The 12,677-nt window shown below is 38.2% G+C and overlaps 1 protein-coding gene across 15 annotated transcripts in view; it reads right to left on the bottom strand.

The window, feature by feature from the left end:
- Positions 1–12,677, bottom strand: part of cald1a (caldesmon 1a) — a 57,930-nt gene that overhangs the window by 10,584 nt on the left and 34,669 nt on the right. For 8 of the 15 annotated variants that reach the window (XR_013820810.1, XR_013820812.1, XR_013820813.1 and 5 more), the window contains exons 3-7: positions 9,552–9,695; positions 6,604–6,916; positions 4,364–4,461; positions 3,013–3,283; positions 1,440–1,580 (exon numbers count right to left, since the gene is read on the bottom strand). Coding sequence is in view for 9 of the 15 variants with exons in the window: in XM_079868426.1 (XP_079724552.1) it covers positions 1,440–1,580; positions 3,013–3,283; positions 4,364–4,461; positions 6,604–6,916; positions 9,552–9,695 (967 nt within the window). In the remaining 6 variants the exon portion in view is untranslated. Of the gene's footprint in view, positions 1–1,439; positions 1,581–3,012; positions 3,284–4,363; positions 4,462–6,133; positions 6,380–6,480; positions 6,517–6,603; positions 6,917–9,551; positions 9,696–12,677 lie in introns of all 15 variants that reach the window. The other 7 variants (XR_013820809.1, XM_079868420.1, XM_079868424.1 and 4 more) reach the window with 2 other exon arrangements.

Raw genomic sequence — 12,677 nt, forward strand, 5'->3', positions numbered from 1 at the left:
GACTGACAGCAGGAAACCCATATCCAAAGCATGCGAGAACCAGAAAAATAATTTGGAAATTAGATGTACAGCGTCAAATGCACCATTGATACAAAAATAGACATTAAAATTACGAATTATGAAATAACGAAAATATATGAAGTCAATTTTTATTTTGTTACAATCGATTACCTGTATTCCGGCTGTCAAACATCATTCGATATCAAACTAATCCAACTATACCCACAAAACAGGGGTTAAAAATCACACAAATACATCACACAGCATGCAATACATACAGTGTACATGATGACAAAGCAGATCTGTGAACGTATCATCTGCGTATGATAAATAGGAGGGAAAGTCTTTCAGCACAGATTTCAGAATGTGCATCTGATGCTATTTCTCACAGTAAGCACAGTTTACGCCAAAATACCATAATTACTATAGTTATTAAATAATAAGTGAGTATGGTAGCTGTCATAGACATGGCATAGTTAGTACATGCATATTTCTTTATAAATTTAAGGGAATTCTATTCTATTCTATTATTTATGTACTGTATAAGGGAAAGTGTATGCATATTTTTATACATTTATAAGGGAAAGTATACATTTAGATGCATTCTATTCTATTATTATTTATGAATAAGAAAAAGTATACATTTTAGGTTCATAATATTATGAATAATATTAACATTCAAAAGACAGCTGAAAACCCATCTCTTCCGTGAAAAATAAATAAATAAATAAAATAAAATAAAAACTTCCCTTTCCCCTTTAAAACCTCACTTATCGGGCTTATGCTACTCTGAATAATGCCTGAACTTCGTATTTTGAGCACTTCTTGCGTTGTTTTTGCCTCTTCACGATGACTGGCTTAATTTAGTCCTAAACTGTAAGTCGCTTTGGATAAAAGCGTCTGCTAAATGACTAAATGTAAAAGTAAAATGTAAATATTATATTACTTTGTTATATTAATTTTATTACATTATTATATTATTATATATTACTTTACATTACATTATATTATAACTTCTTGTTTTATTATTATAAATACATAAATATTATTTAAGAATTAGAAAATGTTTCAAATATACTGTTATCATTATATAAATTATGATATTAATATCAAATCTCTCTTAAACAGGGTGTAAGAAGCTTTCAGAAGTTTTTTCTCTTACATGTTAAATACACTTTGGTGCTTTGGTGGAAAATGGTAACAAAATGGTTATTCCCTTTAAACTAGTACAGACATGCTTCAGTGAACACCAGCTGCATTAACGCACAATCATCAAGCTGCTCTCCTCCTCATTATATTTACAAGATATGGCAGATAATTGCTTTTTCATGGGGACAGCGTGTTCCTACGAGTCAGCTGACACTGTCGGGTGATTGACAGCTGTGGACAGAGAGAGAGAGAGAGAGAGAGAGAGAGAGAGAGAGAGGGTGCCGGCTGACCTTCAGGGAGGATCCTCTGGGACTGACACACTTAAAGGGCTTCTTGGTCTCTCCATCCACAGAATCCTCCACTTTCTGCCTCTTCTCAGCCGCCTCCGCTCTTCTCTTCTCTATCTCCTCCTTCATCCTCCTCTTCTCCTCCTGAAGAATAAAATAAACACACGTTCATCACCTCACCTTCACGCTTCATTCAAAAACCCCACCAGCAGACTGATCTGGGATCTTCACGTCCCAGAAAACGTCCATCTTGCAATAAATGAGAATGATAATGAGACGAACAACACAAATCAAGACTGCGTCTGTCGTGTCTCTCTGCGGAAGCGTAACGTGAACTGGCAGCCAGACGCATTCCACAGCAGCTGAGAAATCATAAAGAAGCCTTTTTGTTTACACCACGTTTTTTGGCACGGCCCGCTAGCATCAGCACGGGGTCCTCTAATCTCTAATTAGTCCTTTTTTCATTTACTGCCTCTGTTCATTAGGAACAAGGAACATATTTGCATTACAATGCTAGGAGCGGGCCTCCACGAGGAGGGACGGCTGTGTTTCTTGCCCCCTATTGAGAGATCCAGAGTCTGAAACTCATGTGCACTCATGTGGAACTCACACTGGGTGCGATCACGCTAATGTTAATGGAAATGATGTGGAATTCATTTGAATTTCAACTATTCAATACTGAGAGAGAGAGAGAGAGAGAGAGAGAGAGAGAGAGAGAGAGAGAGAGAGAGAGAGAGAGAGAGAGAGAGAGAGAGAGAGAGAGAGAGAGAGAGAGAGAGAGAGAGAGAGAGAGAGAGAGAGAGAGAGAGAGAGAGAGAGAGTATACAACCGTTATTTCACACCAAAGCCTAATATCAAATTACAGTTAAAGCTAAGCTAACAACATGATACTTTAAGCATAAAAATACAGACAGCACACACAAATACTGGGTAAATTATCTTTCTTTTTTAATTAGACAACCATTTTTGTAAATATTTGTTTCAGTAATAAGACAAATATGTAGTAGTATGCAAAAGTTAAAATTTCAATAAGTTCAACATCTATTTTCAAATGCTCTTACTGTTAATTTTGATCAATTTAATGCATCCTTGTTGAATACAAGTATTAACTGTATTCATTCGCCCCTCTCTTTTGAACTGTACTGTATATTTAACCTATTGTATATATGGTTTATGTAATACATTATATTTACTTATATGAGGTTTCAGTTCTCAAAGGACATCCATAAAACTTCCAAGTATGGTCATATGCTATTTCAACTTACAAAACATAAGTTAAGTTGCCGCCTTAAATTCTTACGTATATAATCAACTTCCTTGTGCAAGTCATCTCAACTCAAATTATATTAAATTGACTAAATCTTGTATATCTAATAAGTTGAAATTGCTTGAAAATGATTTTGATGAGGTAAAAACATATGTTGCCATGACTTACTGATCATATCAGTGGTGTTTACAGAAGTCACCTAGTTTTGATGACAGGACCCTCGAATGGAGCGAATGGAGGCAAATTCCACAGCGTCAGTGAAACTGTTACCTGAACGGGAAATGAATCATTGACGTTAAACGAACACACCTCCTCTCTGGCTTTCCTCTCGGCCTCCTCCTGCTTCCTCTGCCGCTCCTCCTCTTCCAGCACCTTCCTCCTCTCCTCCCTCTTCCTCTTCAGCTCCTCCAGCTCCACCTCGGCCTCCTGCTGTTTCTGCCTCATCCTCTCAAACTCCTCGCTCTCCATCTCATCTCTCCTCCTCTTCAGTTCCTCCAGCTTTCTCTCGGCCTCCAAGCGAGCATCCTCGCCGTCTGCCTCGTCGACTTCCGGCGCCTCAGGAGAGCGTAAGCTGCCTCGGCTGTCGCACAGACAAACAGACTCTCACTCGTACAGGTTAAAGGGTCTGTCAACACCTTTACGCATACAAGTTCTTTACGTGTAAAGAAAACCCAACCTATTCACACACAGACTTAGTGAATCAGCACACCCCTGTCTAAGGTAACACAGTCTCCAGTTACAGCTGAGAACAGCCCTCAGGACACAGCAGATCAGGTGACTAGCGTCAAATACCTCATCACGCAAAGCTCTGAACGCAATATAGCTGGACACATAGAAATGCATTTCAACAAGGTCAAAAACAGACTAACAGACACGTGATTATTTTATCTGTATGTTCATTTCAACGAGTTTTTAACGACTGATTGTTATTATGGTTATTGGTGCAAGAAAATGCTTATATTTGTCCCAAATAAATGTATCGATTGTTTTGGCAAGAATTTATGGATACACTACGTTCTGGTCAAATCCTTGGATATTTCTTTAGAAAAGAAAAGAAAAGAAACTTACACAGTAAAAATCCTCAACATTCTATTAAATTTAACTCTCCTCGTGTATTTGCATAATGATGCATTTAAAAATGAATGAGCAAATGTATCCTTATAAGTTCACAATGCTGATGCAGATGAAATATAATATGGATAACATTGAATAAATATATTTTCGTCAGGTTAGATACTGATTATTAATCACTCAAAACCCTTTATCTAAACCTCTCTACTTAACCATCAGTCTCACACATCTGTCATTTTTGTAGTTTTTCTTAACACTTTTTATTCGTGTTGTAGTTCTAAACGATTCCAAGTCCAGTGCGCAGTGGGTTGTGGGTAATATTAGCTGTTGGAGTGTGCATAGATCTGCACTTCGGATTCTAACCAGAAACTATCCGGGTATCTTTGGAATACTTATTTCAACATACTATGATTTGGGACACTAATTCTAATTTCGAATACTATTTAGCAGGGATAGTATGCGAATTGGGACGAAGCATTACAGATCTATAGGCTGCCAAATGTGGAATTCTGGGAACTCTAAATTGTTTGGAAAAAGAAAGCCTGGACCATCCTAACACAATCATTAATTGTTTATAATGAGCACTGACCTGAAAGTCCTCTCGGCTTTCTTGTGTTTGAGAGGGCTGTCCTCACACACTCCTCCATTTGGCTGTTTATTCTTCCTCATCATATCTTCATCTTCCATCTGTACACACACAAGCAGAAGTGAGTGATGTGTGGATGTGACATGCATGCGCGTGAGAGAGAGATGGAGCGCTGGAAGAGTTTTGGAAGAACAAAATGCGGGTGCTGATGGTGTATATACATACACACACACACACACACACACACACACACACACACACACACACACACACACACACACACACACACACGCACACACACACACACAAACACACAATCAACTCCCAATAGACATGCAGCAAGCAGTGAACACACGGTGTGTAACCGCTGATCATTGAGCAGATTTGAATCCTGCATTGTGAAATGCACTGATACTTGTGTGTGCTGGTGAAAACAATACACACTGTGCTCAAATAGTGCCTGGAGTGATTTAGGATTTTGGGGAAGACATTTTATGGCTGCACTAAAAAAATAGTAAGACATGAATTGACTTTTGTATCCAAAGCTATTAAAGACCCCATGAAATTAAAATTGAAGTTGAAGAGTTTGCCTTTTTTATTAAATAGCCAATGATCTACTATTTGCTATTTACTACTGGAGGCAGGTTGTATTAGGTATTGTTTTTCCATGGTCAAAATGGCAATGCCTGTTAGAACAAAATCAAATCATCAATATTCTCTATAAATAGAAAAATGGTCTCCATTCAACTCAGAAAGTTCCCAATTACCCATTGCAAAAGAATGGCACTCGAAGTTGGACATTCAACTTGGAACCTCAGGCAGAAATGTTTTGAACCTGACCTTAGCGAGATCATATGTCGTCATGAGAACATGGTGGCACATGTATGCATTTAATGATAAAAATTGATAAATCAATGAGTCAAAACATGATAAACTATCTTCTCTGTTGATAGTAGTACACCTGCTAAAGAAATATTAGCATTGCCACTTTTTGTTTCTACATCATTTTGTGAGCACCACACAACCGCTGTCGGGCAGAAACCTTGTATCACATTTTTTTTTACATTTTTGTTTTTATCATTACTATTGTTCTGTCTTTCTGTGGGTTTTTAAATGTGTAACCAAGGAGCTTGTGATTTAACCTCGTATCTCCATTGGATCGTCAAACCTCAACCTCATGCTGCAATCTTGAATGAAGTGCCGCACACAGTTTGTACCGTCTCTGCTTGTTTGCAATACAAGGGTAAATTAAGAACTGGTTTGAATAAGTATAGTGTTTTCTTTACTCGAGAAACACCACATATATAAAGGATAATGTTTTATGTATTGGAGGAGTGGAGAAGAGAGTCTTAAGTCTAGTATTTCTCATGACATGAGAAGATCAACATGACATATGACAGAAAAACTGTGCGCCCACATAGCAACAGTAAACTTTATAACCTGTAAGTTTATGAAAATGTAATGCACTGCCTCTGATGTGGCCGTTCTAATGACAGACAAAACACTCAGTTTTCGGAGATACAAGGTTTCCACCTGACAGTGACGAAATTGTGTAAGCAAGTCGGCGAAATCAAGGCAGTAAAAGACTTATTTGAACACATATATGTGCTAAAGGTTAGTTTGTCACTAGCATATACAGGCCTCAAAGTAACTAAATGTCACAAACCTTTGATTTCAAGAGGTCTTTACGAATACACTTTTCTGTTTATCTCTCTCACCCAAAATCTAAACCATCATCCATATGCAGTCCTCAAAGCACAACTAAACTCTTACCAAAGACTCATCATTTTCTGAAATCTCTGTCTCATATTTCTCAATGTTTTCTGCCTCTCTCATTTCATCCACTCCATTCTCTGTCAATCCCTCTATCTCACTCTTTTCCTCGTGTACACCTGCAGTGAGTTCTGCGGTGCCATTTTCCACATCCGTCCCCGAAACAACTGCAGAATCATTTACGTCTTCATTTAAAATCACCTCACGCACTTCGGAAGCAGGCAGAGCATCTTGCTCATTATCGTCCTATGAATGGAACTGCAGTCACATGCTTTGTTGCATCAAATGAGACACACACACACAAAAAAAAAGCCATTTTGAAAAAACAACAACACTTATTATCATACCTCATCAGGTATTTTAGATATTTCCTCAACGGATTCCTACAGGTAAACAAAGTTAAATGCCATAAACAAACCTTAAATGCAAGTTCCTGTGGTCTAACAAACCATACAAAAAGAAATGCACACCTGTTCTCTCAAATAAGACCTCCGTGGCTTTTCCTCCACAACCACCTCCTCCCTCGGGATGACCACCTCCTCCTCCTCTTCCACCTGTTTCTCCACCTCTGCCTCGAAGCTCGGGCCGGGCCGCAGACCAGCGCTGCTCTCTGAGGTTTGGTTGGTGTCGTCCTCCTCCTGTCTGTCCAGCGCCTCCTTCATCCTCCTCTGCCTGCGCTCCTCTCTCTTCGCCAGGCGCTCCAGCAGGGCCTGTTCCTCCTCGTCCTCTCCCGTCCCACTGGAGGTCACCACTGAGGTGGATACGCTCTCCGTCACCATAATGCTGGAGAGAAAATAAGGTAGAATACAGACAGCAATATATTACTAGTGATGGAGGGATATTAGCTTTTCAATTGCAGTATCTAGAAAAGTGGCTGAAAAAAGTATCATAGTTTTCACACAAATATTAAGCAGCAACTGTTTACAACATTGATAATAATAAATATTTCTTGAGCAGAAAATCCACGTATTAGAATGATTTCAGCAGGATCATGTGGCACTGAAGACTGGAGTAATAATGCTGAAATTATTAAAATTAGAATATATTTAAATAGAAAACAGTCATTATTTTGATCCAGTAAGATACTTATTAAAAAAATGGAAATCTTACCGACTTTTGAACAGTAGTGCATAAAATATAAAACATAACATGCTATTTATATTTTGTATGAGCTACAACATTAACACTGGGGCCAAATAATCAACTAATATTTAGGCCTTACACAACATTACGACCCTAAAGAACGTAATTTGCTTTCTTATTAGCAAAACCTCAACAATGAAAACCTCAAAACCTAAATTGATAGCGAGGAACTTCATTATGGTTTCAAGTGGATCCGCACTCCCTTTTGCCTTTTCTAGGGCTGCATAACCAGCGTGCACAAGGACACAGACTGCCATAATCCTGCCACTGTAGGTTAATGTAGTCTGACTGCACCGCTTGGCAAACGTTTACCGTGCGTCAGCACTACTGACAATAGATGGAGCTATGTCTGATCACACATCGAGAACAATTCTGGTCTTGTTTGACCGTCTTCTGTGTCCATTCATTGCACAAAGCCTCAGTGTCTGAACATGTCACTGCTTCCGCAATGCTGACCCGCTACAGGAAGTTATTTATTAGTGCCGCCCACTAAATCTGCAGATTACAGACAGAGAGGAAGGCGCAAGAAAAAGTGAAAAAGTGAGTTACATATCGACATTTTTGCCCAATCGCTGCCAAAAATTGACTTGCTTAGTATTTCTGTCTTGTTTTCCATTAAAATGACCTTAAAATTCTTAAATAAAGATACATTTACTTGAGAAGCAAAAATATATAAAATATTAAGTCTTGCATTCTGAAAAAGTCATCAAAATTAAGAGTCTGTGCTTAAAACAAGAAAAAACATCTGTCAGTGGGGTCCGAAAAATAAACTTAATTCAAAGAGTATACAAGATTATTTTCTTTTTTAAACAAACTCACTTTGATTCATTTTTTTAGTAAACAAGACTTAATATCTTAAAGGTGTCATGACATCATTTTTTTAAAAAATATTTTAATATATGTTCCTTGAGGTTCACTTTACAAATTGCAAAAACTAATATATATGAGGAAAAACGATTACTTTCAATCCTCATTCTGACCCTCTGTCTAAAATGATCTGTTTTTAAGGGGCTGATTCTTTAAGGTTTGTCAGTAAACGGCCACTGTTATGATTGGCTAACGTCATTGCATAGGAAACCATATGAAAGCCCACTCACTATTGCCCTATTTAATTTTTGCCTATTTAAAACCGTCGTTTACGGACAAAGCATTATGAAATAATTACAGTACGGTTTGTGAAGCAGCTGCTGTCAGATCTAATACAGTTGGCTGCATTATCTTTTAAAAGTTTATTTGCAAGCTTTGCATTACACTGTGCCTCGCTTACAAAACAAAATGCTCCAAACAAACATATAATCCTCAGACACGATCCGGGCAACATAGCAAAAAAAACACACAATTGTTTCCGACGCTTCCCAGCAAGCAATTTTGCGTTTAAAAGACGTCTAATAGCCGTCCGAACACAGCCCAGGCGTCTATGCTAAAACAAGGCAAAATTTGGGCTGTCAGTGAACATTTAATAGATGTCTAAACCAGAGCCCAGGAATAGACTAGTCATCATTTAGATACAGAAATGAAAAGAGTGAAGAAATGAAACCAAACACCTTGTAATCACTGTTGACTCTGAAGTTATTTTGGCAAAAACAACATGTAACCAATTTCAAGTTTATTTTGGCTAGAAATGTGTTACTCATAGCTGGACTATATCGGGTCTATAGTTAACCTAGACGGTGAAATGACAGCTATTGCTTTCTGGGTTGGATTCTTCTGAAGTCTGTAGAGATAATCAAAAGAGCTGTTTAAACTGGACTTTCACTCTTCCATTAGTCTGACAGACTCAAGTGCATGGATAATGTCAGAAACTGAATGCGCATCTGTATACTGTATCCAGTGTAGACAGCGTCAGTGATTATAATGCGTTCTATTTGCTTTTGACGCAATGCAATGCTCAAATCCGGCGTAGGCAAATGTCAAATGTATTTGCCTGTGTGACGTCACAGATCAAGCCACATAAAAATGTTCTGTTTTCTCTTGAATGTCAAATGATTTCTCATGTTGTTCTCAGTTGCATCGCTTATCTACAACTCCTCTCCTGTGGCCTCATGGGATAGTAAAGTGTCCTTCGGATTCGCACTTCGGCATCTCACTGAAAATAATAGGTCATCCGGGTACTTTCCGCCTCCTGTTTTATGAATCCTACGAATTCAGACATACTACTCAGCACACATACTGTTTTTCACCTACTATAGTATGGAAGTAGGCATATTCAGGCGCAGGGTGAGTAAGAAAATCATTTTTTGTAGTGAAGTAGTACTTGAGCGTGTCTGTGTTTTACCTGTGGCTGTTGTTGAGCTCCGGGGTCTCAGGTTTGTAGGCCACATCTTCACTCTCCTTACCACGCATTCTCTCCTGACGCGCTCTTCGTCTGCGCTCACGAGCGGCCTCCTCCTCATCCTCTTCACTCCGGCGATATGCCATCCTGCACACAGAGACAGCTAGATGTTACACCAGTAAGAGACGGAAAGAGTTAGGCCTCATGTCACCTTGGCACACACAGTCACAGCTGAAACTGCTGCTGTTGTAGCTGTCGAAGATGAACTTTCACTGGCTGTCAGCTTTGTATGCGTGTGTGTGTGTGTGTGTATAAGCTTTGGCAGCTGATGAGAGGATCCTGACAGCATTCAGCCCACATAACAGCCAGGGGACTTTCGTGTATCCTAAATAAAGTTTTCACATCTCTCTGACAAGCTTTCTTCACCTCTCTCTCTCTCGTCTCTTGCTGATGTAAGGACGTTTTCTTAAGGACATTTTTACACTACCGTTTAAGTTTGGGTTTGTTAATCGTAATTTATTTCTGTAATGGCAAAGCTGAATTTTCAGCATCATTACTCCAGTCTTCAGTATCACTCATCTCTAACTCTGGGTCATGTCCCAAGACCTCTCATTAAGAAACCACAACTAGATCCAAATGAATGAGCAAATTACAGAACCATTTAAAGTCTTCCAGTTATATCTAAAATACTAGAAAATGTTGTGTCTGCTCAATTATGCTCCTTCTTGCAAAAAAATTATATTTATGAAAACTTTCAGTCAGGATTCAGGCCCCATCATAGCACAGAAACTGTAACAAATAACTTATTTCTAGTTTCTGACCAAGGTTGCATCTTAATACTAGTTTTACTTGATCTTAGTGCTGCGTTTGACACTAGAGATCATGACATACTCTTAGATTCATTGCAAAATTACACTGGTATTAATTGATTAATTGATTAATTCATTAAGGTGGTTTATCAGACCGTTTTCATTTTGTTTATTTAAACAGGGAATTTTCCAAGTTAACGTCAGTAAATTATGGATTGCCACAAGGGTCTGTTTTAGGCCCTCTGCTATTTTCAATACAAATGCTGCCCCCTTTGTAATATTATTAGAAAACATGGAATTAGTTTCCAGTATTATGCTGATGATACTCAGGTATACATTTCATCACGTCCAGATGAAATCTCTAAATTATCCAAGTTGACAGGGTGTGTTAAAGATGTAAAATATTGGATGGCCTTTCTTCTATTAAATTAGGATAAGACTGAAGTATTACTTATTGGACCAAAAACCTGAACACAGAATCTCTTAGAATACAATTTTCATCTAGAAGGATGTACTGTAACTTCATCCTCTACAGTTAAAGACCTGGGTCTAATATTAGACAGCAACTCAAAAACATTACAAAAACAGCCTTCTTCCACCTCAGAAACATCGCTAATCTACGGAACATGTTATCTGTTTCTGATGCATAAATGTAATTTCATGCATTGATGACCTCTACACACTGGATTATTGTAATGCATTACAAGCTGGCTGTCCTGCATCCTCAATAAACAAGCTAAAGTAAGTAAGAGTTCTTACTAGGTCAAGTAAATATGGTCATATCACACCTATTTTATTATCTCTACACTCCTGTGTATTTAACTGATCTTCTATCGCCCTACAATCCATCCTGCTCTTTAAGGTCATGAAAGTCTGGAATTTTGGTAGTATCTATATGATATCTAAGTCGAGAGCCACATTTGGCTCCTAAACTCTGGAATAGCCTTCCTGATAAAAGTTCTGGCGTCAGACACATCTACTTTAATCTAGTTTAAAGACACATCTCTTTAGCCAAGCATTCACATAATGCATCTCCTAACCTTGCACTCCAGTTATATCAGATCAAATGTGCACGACTATCTATTGTTTGAAATGTTATGAACAGCAGCTATGTTCATTAATTTCCATTTTCCTTCTATTTCTGTTTGAGTCATATTTCACAATAAAACCAGTTGTAATACAAATGTCAAAAGGCAAAAAATCTTAATGGTTCTAAAAAAGGCATTTTCTTTTGATTTTTTGGAGCGAAAAAGTCTTAATCTTGACAAAAAAGCCCTTCCTCAGTTTGTGCAGTGATTAGGAATGTGTTCAGGACTGAACGTGGTGCTCTGTTAACGCCCATGGAAAACCTTGGGGAGAGTGAAATCATATAGAGAGCTGGATTCTTGCTGATTCTGTTGTTCTTTCTTTCCATCTTTCTTGTTCTTGTCTTCTCTCCCTTTGTCATTATGTCCACAAACAAATCATACCAGACAAACTCAACTGTGTTTATACTGAAGTATTTGTTCTGTGAGGGACCATATAAAATATCTTTCTCTGAGGTTAACTTATAACATTATTCAACAGAATTTGTTTATGATAATTTTCCAAAAAACATTTCCAATGCCATTGTATGAATGGAATTAACAGTGTTTTTCTGCTTTCTGGCATGGGAAATCCAAGGATTTCTGGATGAATTGAGAAACGTTTTGGACCATGTTGGAAGTCCTGAAAGTTTACCGTATGATTTTACACTACATCAAACTATTATTTTAACAATACATATATTTCTCTCAATATAAATGAATAAAATCCAGAGGGAGTTTTCGAAAAACACAGAATGCCCTCAAATCCGCTTTAACATTCCAGCCCATCGAGTCTGGACACTTAGATGAGTTTCTGATCCGATATCCCTCCGGGGAACACCGCCCATCTTCCCTGTTCCATAACCACACAAATAAATCAGAAATAAAACACGCTGACTGCCTGCTGCAAAAACATTCAGGAGCATCTCAGCATTTTTGAGCAGTATAGGAGTTTTGGGGGCATTGCTTTAGTACCTGTAGTGATATGGGATGTAAACCACCAAAACAAGAACATGATTTCCATATGGAGCACATCTTTCAGCCGTGTAGCATTAATTATTTTATAGTGTGCGTGGTGAGAGCTACGCGGTGAGCAGCATGTTTTATGGGATTCATAAACTCTATAAAGGAAGCCAGGGTTACTGTGTGGGAAATTAAATTGATATGCAGCTAATGTTGCAGCTAATTTGCTCTCATAATAGCACAAATAACAACATGCAGAGCCCATAACCAGGCCGGAACAGCTGAAGTATCAA

Source organism: Squalius cephalus, assembly GCF_949319135.1.
Source record: "Squalius cephalus genome assembly, chromosome: 4".
Lineage (NCBI taxonomy): Eukaryota > Metazoa > Chordata > Actinopteri > Cypriniformes > Leuciscidae > Squalius > Squalius cephalus.